This window comes from Psammomys obesus, unplaced genomic scaffold, assembly GCF_907164565.1.
Source record: "Psammomys obesus unplaced genomic scaffold, mPsaObe1.curated_primary_1811, whole genome shotgun sequence".
NCBI lineage: Eukaryota > Metazoa > Chordata > Mammalia > Rodentia > Muridae > Psammomys > Psammomys obesus.
In genome coordinates this window covers 13674001-13688783 of record NW_026585689.1, presented here as the reverse complement: position 1 = coordinate 13688783, position 14783 = coordinate 13674001, and the positions used below count along the sequence as shown (strand labels likewise).

At 37.1% G+C, this 14783-nt stretch overlaps 1 protein-coding gene across 2 annotated transcripts in view; it reads left to right on the top strand.

The window, feature by feature from the left end:
• The window catches only part of Epha6 (EPH receptor A6), a 979971-nt gene that overhangs the window by 676884 nt on the left and 288304 nt on the right, over positions 1-14783 (top strand). For both annotated transcript variants that reach the window (XM_055594395.1, XM_055594404.1), the window contains 2 exons: positions 3725-3795; positions 6984-7109. In XM_055594395.1, coding sequence (XP_055450370.1) covers positions 3725-3795; positions 6984-7109 — 197 coding nt within the window. The remainder of the gene's footprint in view (positions 1-3724; positions 3796-6983; positions 7110-14783) is intronic.

The window sequence follows — 14783 nt, the reverse complement described above, 5'->3', positions numbered from 1 at the left end:
CATATAGATTTAATCCTGACTATTGATCAAAGGGATTCACCTGTTACTGGGTTTTATGAGCTCAGCTGGGTTGTTTAGAGACCTATTTTTAAAAAGTCAAATCTAATGTTCTTTTAAAAAGGATAGTCATCAGAGGCAGTCCCTCTTCCCATTACTATGTAACCCACTTGGACACTGAACTGCCATGGGCTACACCTGTGCAGGGGTTCCAGATCATCTCCACGAATAGTCCTTGGTTGGAGTATGAGTCTCTGGGAAGTTCCCTGTGTTCAAATTATCTTGTTCTGTTGCTCTGCTTGTGGAGTTCCTGTCCCCTCCAGCTCTTACTATTTCCCACTTCTTACATAAAATTCCATTCACTCTGCCCATCAGTTGGCCATCAGGTTCATAATCTGATTGGCCTGCTGGTTGATCACTTCCCCCTGAGGGGGGAGCAGCCTTACCAGGCCACAGTAGAGGACAATGCAGCCACTTCTGATGAGAACTGATAGACTAAGATCAGAAAGAAGAGGAGAACCTCCCCTATCAGTGGACTTGGGGTGTCGCATGCATGCAGAAAGGGGAGGGAGGGTAGGATCGGCAGGGGAGGAGGGAGGGGCTTATGGGGGGATACAAAATGAATAAAGTGTAATTAATAAAAAAAATTAAAAAGTAAATAAATAAATATACATTTAAAAAAAAGGATAATCATCACCATATTATGATATTGACCATGAAGTGTCACCTGTGTCTACATTTTGGCTTCTGTCATCACTTGGCCTCAGTTTTCTATTTTTATGCTTTCAGTATCACTATGTACTGAAAGCATATTTTAATTATTAAAGGTATCAATGATTTTAAAGATCTAAGCCCTAAAACTTCATAAATAAGAATGAACATAATACGTATGGAGTTATTTTTAAGTAACTTATTCTTTATTTTTAAGTAACTATTCTTGAAAATTATTTATCACAAATCACAACTATCTTCAGGTCATTCTTTTAAGGAAAAATAGACATTCATTCTTGTGCTGGCTAGTTTTATGTCAAATTGACGTAGTAGAGTAACTGGGAAGAGGAAACCCTAATAAATAAAATCTCCCCACCAAATTAACCACATGAAATTGATGTGGGAATGCCAAGCTCTTTGTGAGTTATGCCAACCCTGGCCAAGTGATCCTGGAGGTATAAAAATTAGGCTGAACAAGCCACAGGGTGCAAGCAGAAAGCAGCATTCCTCTATGGCCTCTGCTTCAGTTCCTGCCTCCAGCTGTGTGTCCTGATTTCCCTCATTGACAGTGTGAATTTACAGTTGGAAGCTAAAGTAAAGCCTTTTCTCCCCCAAATGTACTTGGTAATGATGCTTTCTCACAATAATGGAAACCCCAGAGGCATTTCTAAATATCAGTAGGGACACAAAGAATACCTCAGGACTTGTGTTAATAATCTGAAATGTGCATAATATAAGATGGCAATGTCATGATTTAAAACTGCAGAAATGATGCCAATAAAAGAAGCAGTACGTACCCACTGTGACTTCATATACAAAACACTTAACCCTAGAAGAAACCCTTAAAGCAGATAAGGAAGTGACATTCACGCGCACTAGATCTGGCTATGCCATTCAAAACCCTGGTGACAGAAAAGTATGATGAGGGGGAAATTCTATAAGATGTAAGTAACATATATTACAAAGTATATCCGATTTTGCCATATAATGAATTATTATAAAATAGAATATTTTAAGTCAACTTCATGATGAATGATCTCTTTATTTATTGTTTACTGTTGAAGATAAACATGACACTCCTCTTAAATAAAACCATCTAATATTGTACCCTAAACATCTTCAAAGAAATTTTCAAAATAGGAATTAAGAATCTTTCTAAATGAAAACTAATCATCATTTAAATTGTCACAGTCTAGATATTATGATATGTTTGCGTCTTTGTGTTAATGTCTCTATAAAGGATATTACGATACTTTTAGTTGTGTGTAATTTATGATGAATAAGTTATTGTTGTCAAGATATCCATACACAAGATTCACAAGTTACCAATAGAATTTATTTTATAGTAGGTAAAGGATATATACAACAGAAGTTTATCATATTTAGTGTTGTCTTAATAATGTTTACTCAGGTAGGTATCAATACATAATGTATTCGCAGTATTTTTATAACATAATCACATTGTCATTGTGCCTCTTCATTCAACCAAGTATTTTCATTTTATTCTGTACACCCATTTAAATCGTTAAAAAAAATATTTCATTTGTTCCCACTTTATCACAGATCATCACTGTACTAGAAGCCTTCTCCTTGCAAGACAGTTTGTGATGATATTACTATAACCTTCACTTTAAAAAAATATATTGTCTTGAATTATAAAGACATAGACTTAAAATGCTGCAATCTTTGTGGGCAAAATTTAATCTAACAAACTTGAGAATGGATATCAAATGTCAACTATTAATCACATTGTTGAATTGGAATATTAATACCACCTAAGCAGAGAAGTTAATGACAAATAAAACTTAATACTGAATCATGCTCAGCTTTGAATTTCTATGTTTGCCATTTCTATAACATCAGAAATTGCCTAAACACTTTTCACATTGAAGAGAACTACTTTGATTACATGGGCTACAGTCATTCTGAAGTACCTCTTATGAACCTTGGTAGAGGGACATTCAATGGAATTTAATTTAATGGAAAATATAAAGCAAAACTGGATGAATATTTAAACTACCATAGAAATATAAGCATAATTGACACTGAAAAATTACACTGTGTAATACAGATGCATTCTCTTTAACCAACTGGAAATATCAATTTAATGAACAGTCAAACCCCTGTTGTTGTTGCTGAGGTTACTTGAGTAGAAATAGTCACGAGAGCCCAACTACACAGTAAAAGAACAGACCATCCCCCTCAAATTTTCAACTCTTAAGAAAGAAGGCACCATGCTAACTGGCGTTGAAAATAGAAGCTAATTTTCTATGCCCTTTGAGATTCTAACTCAAATATTATTTTTATTTTTGATAAGTTTAAAAAATAATTATGGTTATTAGAAGTCAGATAAAAAGAAATGATGTTTACAGCTGAAGATAAAATATTTTATGGGAATCATCTTTTTTAATTTTTATTTTATTTTATTTTATAAAATAAAATAAAATACACTTTATTTACTTTGTATCCCCCCTCTAGTTCCCCCTCCTCCCCTCCCAACCCCTTCCTTCCTCCCCATCCCGCTCTTCCTCCCCTTTCTCCATGCATGCTCCTCCCCAAGTCCACTGGTAGGGGAAGGTTTATTTTTCTTCCTTCTGGGGATCGTATCTTTTAAATCAGTCTATTTGACAGTGTTATCTGGTGCTAATTTTTACATATATCAAAAAGGTTATATGGGGCATTTTACATTATAAACATATTCTAAGCGGGTCTTTATGAAGAATCTTGTCAATGGATGATATATCAAAGTTTTGTTTTAGTTTTAAATCATATATGTGTAGAAAGGTATGTGTATGTGGGCACATGTGTCCATGGAGGCCAGATGAGGGTTTTAGAGCTCCTAGACCTGAAGGTAAAAGCAGTTTTGAGCCCTCTGATATATGTGCTGAGAATTGAACTCAAGACCTCTGAAAGAGTAGCAAATGCTCTTAACCACTAAGCCATTTCTCCAGGCCCCTAACTATTTTGTATTCTATTACATAAAGCTTAAATAAGATTCTGTTTACCTTTTTTCAAGGTGTCAATGGTACATAAAGGCCAAAATGAAGTCAGAGGAGAAGAGAAGAACTCACTTACAGAATGGCCACTGTGAGTACTGCCTTGTTCCTTGCCACTATTCTGTGCCTTCCTGGCATCTCCATGGCTCCATTCAAGTTTGTGATGCTTGGAGTTTAGAAAACAAACAAATGACAAATCCAACTCCAACCTCTGGCATTGAGGGTTTTCTGTAGGTTTGGTGTGGAAACTGCACCTGCTTCTCATTAAATGACATTACCTTTTCTTCAGTGCTTGCAGGAGAACCCAACAAATTGAATTTACTAAAAATACATGGTGACTGATTGTGTATTGTTATTTACCATCACAATGGCTCCAGAACATGAGTCAGTTTCGTTTAAGAAAGCTTTAGATATAGACATGTTGAGAAATCCTTATTCCTTTTTGGAGAAATTGTCACTTAATCATACAACAAAGCAATTTACAATTCATTAGCACTATAAAAGTGTATCAGCTCTTTAACTCTCAGAATATGTATGAATCCCTGTACTGACTACAAGGTTATATTCATTTGAAGATCTCTTCCTCAGCAAGCTATAATTACCACTATAGTCGGATAGATACTTGTCCTTCTCTCCTCCCCAACACCCACCTCCACCTTCACCTCCAAATTGCAAACTACTTCATCAAGCGGCTTTTTTATTGTGAGATGCTAAAATAACAAGAAAGGGATGTTCTTATAATTAACCAAAGTATAGAGATAATATATGGTGGGGCAACTTGTTCAACTATTTAAACCTCCTTTTGTCTTAAATTAAGCAAAAATAAAACAAAACAAAAAAAGCAGCCACACCACCACCTCTATCTGTATCATTCAGCAAGACAGGAATAGGTTTAAGGCAATATTCTATAAATTTCTGAGATGGTTTAGGGAAAATTCTAAGGCATTTCTCTTTTATAAAAGTGCTCTAAGAACCATCTGCCTGAGAGACCTGGCCTGAGGTGACCGCAAACATTGGAAACAGATTGCAAAAACCTGGTTGCAGACACCTGGGCAGATGACTGATGCAGGGTAACCTTAAGATTCACTGCAGGGCTTTTTCTACCGGGAGAAACATTGCTTCCGAGGTATTTGTTATCTGTTTTAGATTAGCATAAACTAAACCAGATGGGCTCAGCAAGACCTATTGACAATAACCTGAAGCTGCCAAGGAAGTGAAGAAAAAGAAACCAGTGTTTAAGAAAGTGGAGACGAATTAAATTAGTAACCACGATAGTCATAATAAGGAATCGTGTGATCATGTTTTTTTCTAATATTACATATATTCCATTTTCATGGAAGGAACATTATCCAGTTATTGTATGGAAATGCCTTATCATTTTACATAAACGGCTTAATTGTGAAAGTCACCTGTGCATTAGACAGACAAAAAGTGGCATTTTTATCTGTCTTTAAAGTAATATTTTCAACAGGACCATGTATCTGATTAGCTGCCATGAATTCTCTAGAGAATTAAAACTAAATTAAAAATGATAATTCTGATGAAGTTATGAGTATAACATAGAGGTTATAATTTTGGGACTATAACGAGATATAATCTATCTCTTTTTCCGTCATATTTAAACTGTAACAAGTCTAAAAAAGCATAGCATTTCAAAATTAAGGTCAGGTCTACGTATACCTGCAAACATTCTTTTCTGGTTCTATTTTTAAAAACGCTAATTTTCTCAGGTGTGTATATCAAAATACTAAGAAGACATAGGTGAAAGGTAATAAATGAAGGCAACAAACATAATAATGAAGCAAATTATAGCTACAAATGAACTTCTTATTACCTTCTCTAAACTCACTTTCTTATTTTTTCTTTTTAAGATTTTTTTCTGTAAGAATGTGAGACTAAAAATACTACTGCATTTTGAATTAGTATGGAGTTCAATTTCTGAGAACTAACAATATCATCCGCTCCTCAATATTATGCATTAGTTATTTTTGTGTCACTGTGACAAAATAGTGGACAGAAATACCTTCCAGGTAGAGGATTTATTTTGCTAATGATCTCAGAAGTCTCATGCACCAAGGGTATAATGGAGCAGAGACATCTACTCCATAGCAGAGAGGAATCGAAATGTCCTGTGAGAGACCCTATGCTGTCGGTTTCCACCCTTTCTTCCATTATCCACAACCGAGCCCATGTGATTGTTCCACCAAGATTTAAAGTTTTCCACCTTAATGACTACCATCTTAGAACACCTTTATAGACACACCTAAAGAAGACCTTTATTCATCCCTAAAGCACTTCTCTGTCTATTAAGGTGTCAATCAAAATTAACCATTATGAATCCACCGTCCCCCAACTTGACACCTAAACATGTCCCTTTAAACCACAGCATTCTAATAACTCACTCCAGCTTTATGTGCAGCTTACAGTATCAAAGACATTACTCCATTTCCAAGAGCCCAGTCAGTAAAGACTTCCTAACTCAACATTGCTGAAAAGTCCAATGTCTCCTCTAAGACCAGAGTCACCAAGACCAAAGAGAGTGATACAACAACCAGTGCTCTCTTTCCAAAAGTCAAGAACAAGGAATACAAAATAAGGTTTGGATCACAACAAGACAAGCACAATAAACACTAAATTGTGTAGCTTTGTGTCTAGCATCCAGGTCGTATTAGAGAATGTGCAAAGGACTTGGGCATCACATCCTCTCAACTTCTTGAAGCACACTTGACCGGTTTCCTGAGCTGGCTCTGCCTGCTGCCTAGAGTCTTTCCCAACAAGTAGCCCATACTCCTAGAATCTCTAACTTCCTGGGATCTCTATTACTTTAAGTTTTATTATTCTATCAGGGCTTACCACAGAAATACCAAATCTTCTGCATATTGCCTGGGTCTCCTGGTTTTCTTTGAGAGCTGAGTCGAAGCCTCCATTTCCCAACCTACCCAGGAACCTTCTACTTTCATGATTATAAAACTAGACTGAGTAAACAATGCCTAACGTGCCAGCTTTGACCATGAGTGTAGAGTCCTCTTCATGTCTAGATGACTGAGAAAAATGAAATGAATCTTAAGGAAAAAAAGTGTTTAGAGCGTCCTAGGTTAGTAATGTACAGCAGTAGACCTCTGCTTTTAGAAAATATCTTTCAAATAAGTGTACGGACTTACAGTCTTGAGTTTGATATGGGTAGACTACCTTACTATGGCATTCTTGCCTTTACACATTCATAAGATATATGCCTCCTGGCATACTATTAAATTAAACCAATCTTTTATCTTGTTGCAGTGCGCTTCCCAGGAGTTAAAACGTATATCGATCCGGACACCTACGAAGACCCATCCCTAGCAGTCCACGAATTTGCAAAAGAGATTGATCCTTCAAGAATTCGCATTGAGAGAGTTATTGGAGCAGGTAAACATAAAATCTACACCCTTAAGTAAAGGTCTTCTTCACAGCTTTGTAACAGGTTTATCAACATAATATTTAAAATCTTAGCATGTTACATCATTGAAATTATTAAGATATAAAGCTATTTTCTGATTTTTTCAATTATTTTTAAAAAGCAAATGTGTCCATATTCATTTCCCATATAATGAGAACATTTGCAAAAGTTATTTTCACATTCTATAGGCTGTTTTCATAATGAAGATAAATTACAAAGAAACTACAGTGCCTCAGGAATTTATTTTGAAAACGCAATTTCAGGAGTTTGTCATGGGGTTATTATAGATTTACTCAAGTCTCGGCATCTATAGACTTATACTATAATTAGTGTTCAAAAAGATGACCTTGAGGCTGCACAAGACTCAGAGTATTCTGAAAATCATTGAAGGTAAAATTTGGTTCAATATAGTTTTAGATCATTTTAATGCAAATTAATAATGCTTCCTATGTGCAAATCTCTAGTGCTCAGAACTTTTCATTATTCAGCTATTCTGGTTTTAAAAAATTATGGTGAGGTACCCCATAAGAATTTATGGTGTGCATTAGCTAGAAGAAACTATGCTAATATAAAGGGCCTTGAGAATGAAAAAGAAAATCCTCCTTTAAGTCTTTGATTCAAGATAAGCAGCCTGGGGTTTTGAAAAAATTAAAAAAAAAAAAGCTTTCCTTCAGCAGGTTCTGCAGAGAGAGAGAGTCCCATTATCCCTTGCGTGTTTCCCTCAAATGTCCTCTCCTACATGGTCAAGGTTTACTTAACCAGCATATCTGCCTTCCAGCCCAAAGAGGGGTGAAAAGAGTCTTCTTGTCTTTATTTTCTTGTCTTCAGTCTACTTGTCTTTGTTTTGGAGACAACAGCCTAGAAACTGCAGAAACATTGATTTGCCTATCAAAAACAATCGTATCAACAACACTGAAATGGGGGAAATATGAACAGTGACAAGCCCCCTTTAAAGTAGACGGCATAAGAGATCTTAAAACAGTAAAGGAGACTGCATCCTTTGTGGAGTTATTAGTCTACTGAAGTTGTTGCGTGTGTGCAATGATTTGGAGAGAGAAGAATAAACCCAGGCATGGTCATTCCGACAAGTTGTGTCTTCTCAAACTCCATAATAAAGCAGCTGATTATACCTCATTCTTTTCAAAGCCTTCCAACATATCAGGCTATATAGTTCTAATGAACCCTTTTAGGCCATGTTTCTAAAACTGATTGTGTGGGAGAAACACTGGTGCATGGATGTGGTTGTGGCCTGTAGCAGCAGTGTGGAGAAAGCACTATTAAATGTAAAGTCAAGAAAAGTGCAGGACCTTTTCTCACATATGATAAGGATCAAGGCCAACACTCCCATAAGAAAATTAGGTTAAATATAGAAATGTACAACACAGCATTTCATTAAAGTTTAGTGTAGTGTGAGAGCCTTCTGAAACAAAGGCTCCAAGACACAGGGAGAATTATCTATGTATTTGCTTTGGATGGTAACAGTGGACGTTGTTCGCAAATGTGGCCAGACAAAGGGTGTGATCTAATTAAAGGAGACTAAACACAATAGTTGTCTTCTTACAGCTCTATGTAACTTCCCTCCTTCTTAATTTCAGGCAGAAGTCTGGAATTGGGGTGTGTGGGGAAGGTGTCTAATAATATACTCTCAGGCAAGTCAAATCAAAGAAAGTACACAGGTCTAAGTCCTACACAGAAAGACACAGGAAGACACAAGCAATAAATCTAATGTGTATGATTTGCTTTGGCGGAGAGAGTCCTCATTTCTGTGAAACGGTCCAGAGAAAAAGTACAGGGGCAAGATACAGAAGGGCAGAAAATAGCTGGAGAGACTCTAAGGCCCTTCCATTATCCTAAAAGGTGGTAAGTGAGTGTGCTATGCAATAGCAAAAATTCTTCTAAACCTGAAAATGATTTAAATTATGGAAAATATATATATTTACACATCTACCAACGCTTAAACAGTAAATTTCCTTGGTTTAATCCTATTCTCTCCCTCTACACACACACACACATAATGTTTCCCATTAGAGTCCATTTTTGCTGTACCAGAATGAATCAAGACAGCTTCTTGGGAAATGTAAGTGAAACTACATAAGTGGATGAGTAAAGATGTTAGACGAAGGTGAATTGGCATAGAAGATGACAGAGGTTAGATACCATATCCTGACAAGTGTTTGGTGAATGATATTTAGGCTAAATGAAGGCAGTAATGATGGGGACATAGAATACAGCTTCAAAATTCATTACTGAGGGAAAAACATCTATAAGACCTGCATGCATTTTTTTGACAACTTTTAGCCACAACTTTTTTCCAAGTTTCTTGTCAGTAGACACCAACCAGTAAGAGTTTCTTGAGTGACTTATAACAAAGGACTGTAAGCATGGCTGCACTAATGTTCTCAGGAAAAGACAAAAGAACATGGGAAAATGGCATTGCATTGACACACAGAATTACTAAATTCATTGCCTGAGGTGTGTTTGCTATATTCTATGGCTAACACTTTTAGATGACAATGTACTAATTAATTCTTCCACATGAAGTCTTTATGCTGATTAGAGATAGGTAGAGTCCACCTGTCTTCCACAACCATTGTCCTGGGATTTTCTTCTTCATGAGCAAGTATTATGCAATCAAAAGCTTACTTGGACTGTATGGGTGTGTGTGTGTGTGTGTGTGACTTAACATTCTCTATCATCACTGTAAATCTTACTGTTTTTATGAGTTTTCCAAGACAGTTTTTATTTCACTATTCTATTTAGTAGAGGTATCTTATCTTTGTTCATCAATACAGCCCCGAATTTCCATGAAAATACACATTTCCATTTAAATGAAGTGAGCAGCTCGCTTGCATAGGAAACAATCTGATCGTCTATCTCCTTTGACTCTTTTGCATCATAAAATGAAATACTTTGGGTAGAAGACTGAAAGAGAAATTCCAAGGCTAAAGAAGCCAAGGCAGATTAAGGCTGAATTACTGTACACATATCCAGAGATAATGAAAGACCCTGGCAAGCTGAAATTTAGTCATGATCAGGGAAAGATCAATGAAAAGCTACCCTCTTTTCAGGACAGCAGAATACAGGCACCATTATGAGAAAGCCTTTTCTGAGAGCAACTTCTTTAATTGTGAAACATTACTCCGTTGACAAGTGTCTTTCCTGCGTCTCTAAGCCCATAGGGCACCCTCCTTAAACTTGACCTTCCCTCTATCCCTAGTCACAGTGCCAATGCAGTATCTTCCTGTCATTCACATTCTATCCCTTTATCTATACAAAACTCATTATTTCCTCTGCTATAAGCCTCCTTTTTGGCTTAGTGTCACCATGCTTTTCTATTCTAAAGAAAGCCAGAAGTTTTAAACGTTGGTTTCTCAGCAATCATCTGCACACGGGGAAAAGAAAGTTGAAAGGACAATAAAAGTTATGAAAAGTGAGTGCGCCAATACAAACTCATTCTGCATAATGTTCAAGGGCTTTCTACCCTTCATGCTGGACAAACCAAAAGGCTGTTTTCATCCTGACTTAATGCCCTTGCCAGCCTTAAATGCCACCACTCACCTTTTCCTTCTACTATGGATATTATGTTATTTTCAGAGATCTCAAACTCTTAGGCCCATTATTGCATATTGTATTTTCTTGTATTACAACAAGATGGTAGGGAGTGTAACAAATGTGATCTCATGGGACACCTTTTACAAGAAGCAAGTAATTATTGTGCAAGCCCTCCACAGTTAGATGAAAATTTCTTGCACAGAGTCAGGTTTGTGTTTTGAGGTTGGATCTAAGACATCAGAACGCTGCATGAAGTCTAAGTTAATTTTTGGCCTAATAAAACTGTTGCTATGCTCTGATTTGACCAATGTAAAAAAAAAAATTATGGTAGAAGACATAATGGTATGGGTTTTTTAATTTTTTTAGTTAATTAATTTTTTTTATTTATTGCAATTTATTCATTTTGTATCCCAGCTGTAGCCCCCTCTCTCCCAACCACTCCCTCCCTCTTCTTCTTCTTCTTCTATGGCTCTCCCCCCGTCCACTGATAGGGGAGGTCCTCCTCCCCTTCTATCTGACCCTAACCTTTCAGATCACATCAGGACTGGTTGCATTGTCTACCTCTGTGGCCTGGCAAGGCTGTTCCCACCCTCAGGGGGAGGTGATCAAAGAGCCACTGAGTTCTTGTCAGAGACAGTCACTGTTCCCATTACTAGGGAACCCACTTGGACACTGAGCTACCATGGGCTACATCTATGCATGGATTCTAAGTTAGCTCCATGCATGGTCCTTGGTTGGAGTATCAGTCTCATATTAAGAACTGCTTTTAGTAACCAACAGATGAGACAATGACTTTGATACATAGTTTCATGGCTTTCTAAATCAAATAATATAATGAGTAATAATGTTTTTTTCCATAAATAATATGGCATGAGTGAGAGGGACTCAGCCCAAATCAAATGTTTGAGTCACAATTTTCCTGCTAACTTACATGATGACTTTCCTCACTTTAGTAATCATTTATAGACATTTGGCTTGTTTACCTGTACATTCACTATCTTGCTGGATTAAAAGAAGGGTTAGAGGTAACAAAGGCCAAGCATTTAATAAAAATCAAAGCACAGGAACCATTAGATTAGGTTGAAAATGAATTTAGTCTTCACACAACTCTGATGTCTTAGAATATTTAGCACTCATTGCTCAAGCTCAAAAATCCTTGTAACATAAATACCCTCCATAGACAATTTCAGTGCCTCAATTAATGTAATATTTTCAGTCAAATTTAATTTAATTTTAATTATTAAAAAATTAAATTATATATATATCACTCTTATTGATATATTGAGTTGTAACCATAACATGTTCTCTTTTATTTTTCTTTTTAATTAAAACAAACCAATTCTGAATTTTCTCTGTGTCTTAGAAGAATACATTTATTCTATGCTTTATTGTTGCCATAAATTCAACAGGATGAATTGGTTTTAGCAAAAAAAAATTTTATTTCCATTTCTTATGCAAATCCCTTTTTTTTAACAACCCAAACACTTTAAAAGTTTATCTTTTTAAAACATCCAAAGCCTTTAAAATATCCAGTATTTTCAAAGTGTCCAAAATATCTATGTAAATCTATTGTATCAACATATTTCTGACAAACAAAAAACTAACTCAATTTGTTAGTTATCTGAAAGAGGACTACATATCAATTTTGTTAACCTTAAATAAATTTTATAGGCCTCTTACTCAATATTCTGCATATTATTTGTGAATTGATTTAGTGTATACTTGTTGCTTTATATGGAACTTTGTCAGTCTTACAAATTATTTCATCACCCTAGTCATTTGAAAACAATCAATAAATAAGCAAATGTTGAATAAGAAAATAAATTTTAAAATTCAAGGATATAGAATTATTTGGGTGCCAGCAAGGTGAGAGCCAGCAAGATGAGAGCCAGAAACTGCAAGTTTCACTACCTAAATTTCATTCCTGGAACCTACATGTTGGAAGAAGAGAACCTAATTCCAAAGGATTTCCTCTGACCTACACACACGTACACAGACACATCACACACCAACACACATGTACATGTAAAATCCATGCAAACACAAAATGGAAACCATATTATACAAACAAAAGACCAGACAGATTTTAAAAATACCCAAACAAAGCAATACAAGACAAAAAGTCTATAAAATGCTAGTGAGTTTATTTTATATTGGCCGTCTGTTGCTAGGCACCGGGACCTACCCTAGAGTGTCATTCATATACCCAGGGAGAATCTATTCAAGGAAACGAATTTTCCTCTGCATGAATGTCTATTGGAGACAGCTTCTTGGTTAGGGACAGGAGCTCATATCCAATTCTCCCACTCAGTATTCAATCAGCTCCTGGTTCATACAGGCCCTGGGTATGCTGGCACAGTCTCTGTGAGTTTACATGAGCATCAGTCCTGTTCTGTATGGAAGGCACTGTTTCATTGGTGTCGTCCATCAACTCTGGCTTTTACAATCTATCTCCTCTCCCTGAACCCTGAGAGGAGACATTCAACGTAGGACTGAGTGTTCTAAGGTCTCAGCTGTGGGACTCTGTTTTGTTCCCATCTACTACAGGAAGAAGCTTCTCTGATGATGGCTTAGCAAAAACTGATATACTAGTAATAGCAAAATGTCATCAGAGTCATTTTATTTCTACTTTGCTGTAGCAGAACAATAGTATTTGGTTTTCCCCAAAACCTCATGCCTAACTTAACTGGTCTTAGGTTCTTGGCCACCAAAGCAGCACTAAGGATGGGTTCCATCTCATAGAGCCTTGATATTCCCACAAGCTTTTTGCCATTTTTGCACAGGAAGATCATCATTGTAGATCACAAGGTTTGTAGCTGGGTTTGGGCTTCCCTTTCTCCTCTGGTAATATGAGTGAGTACCTTTCAGTACTATAAACACTATAGGGGTAAAGGCTCTAGTTAGGCATCAGCTCAACTTCTCTGTCCAATAGCAGCTTTAATGCTTCATATTTCTATGATATATTATTTATTTGTCTATAAAGAGTATCATTAAAAACACCGTAAGACTAAAAGCAATAACATTCACTATCTTCCAGTTACTATAGGTCAGGAATCTAGGCACAGCTTTTGCTCCTTCAAGGATGCTCACAACATTTCAATGAGGATAAAAAATGCAGTGGGCACACTGCAAGATCAGCTAAACAGAACCCATGTCTAAACTCAGGAAAGAGGCTGTGGTCAAAAAATGGCCACTAGTGGCTTGTGGAATGGAATGCCTTAATTCTGCGTTACTTCTAACCATATGTTTGCCCCATAATCTTGCCATGTGGTCCTCTCCAATGTGGCAGATAGCCTCATTAAAGCCAAGGGGGGTATGTCAATGAACCAGAAGTCACAGTATTTATAAATAAGAAAAGAAGTAACATAATGTCTACCTAACCATATTCCGTTGGCTAGAAATACTAGAGTCACACAACATTAAAAAGAAAGATTGCTACATAAATAGCAGGTTGTAGGTACCATTGCAGCCTACCTTACACGTCTGTCTAGAACATACAATAATATATCATGTTTGAGCATGGTGGTCAAGTTCACCTGCTTCCTTAGAATTACATTCTCTTCATTCCATATTGTGTCGATGTTGAGTCTTAGCATGTGATGCTCAAGAGTTTATTCTGAGCCCTGCATTTTGCCTGGGCAGAAACAGTAGAGCTGTCCCTTGTGGGCAGGGATCCCAGGTGAGCCATCAGAGGACATGAGTGGGGAAAAGCTGGTCTTACCACTTATGTGCCATGAGGTGATGTGGGCATGAGGAAGATGTTTTCCTCCCCAGCCACCTGAGGAAACTGAGAGAGCCAGCTTCTCACTGGCTGCAGCACTCTGGGGAGTGGGCCTGCACCTCATCTGGGTAGCACAATAAGCTGTTGCGGAAGGCACTGGTGAACCAGGCTCAAGGATGTGAGAGCAGGATTGCTGGCCCTTCCCCTTGCCAGCTGGAACATTGGCTAAGCTAGCCAGGGCTGTGCAGGAGAGCTGACAGGCTGATGAACTGAGCTGCCACCCAGGTCCAGATCCAGGGATTTGCACTGAGCCACCCCAACATATACCCCATCTGGGAGCTGCTAGAGAAGATCCAAAGCCACTAGAACT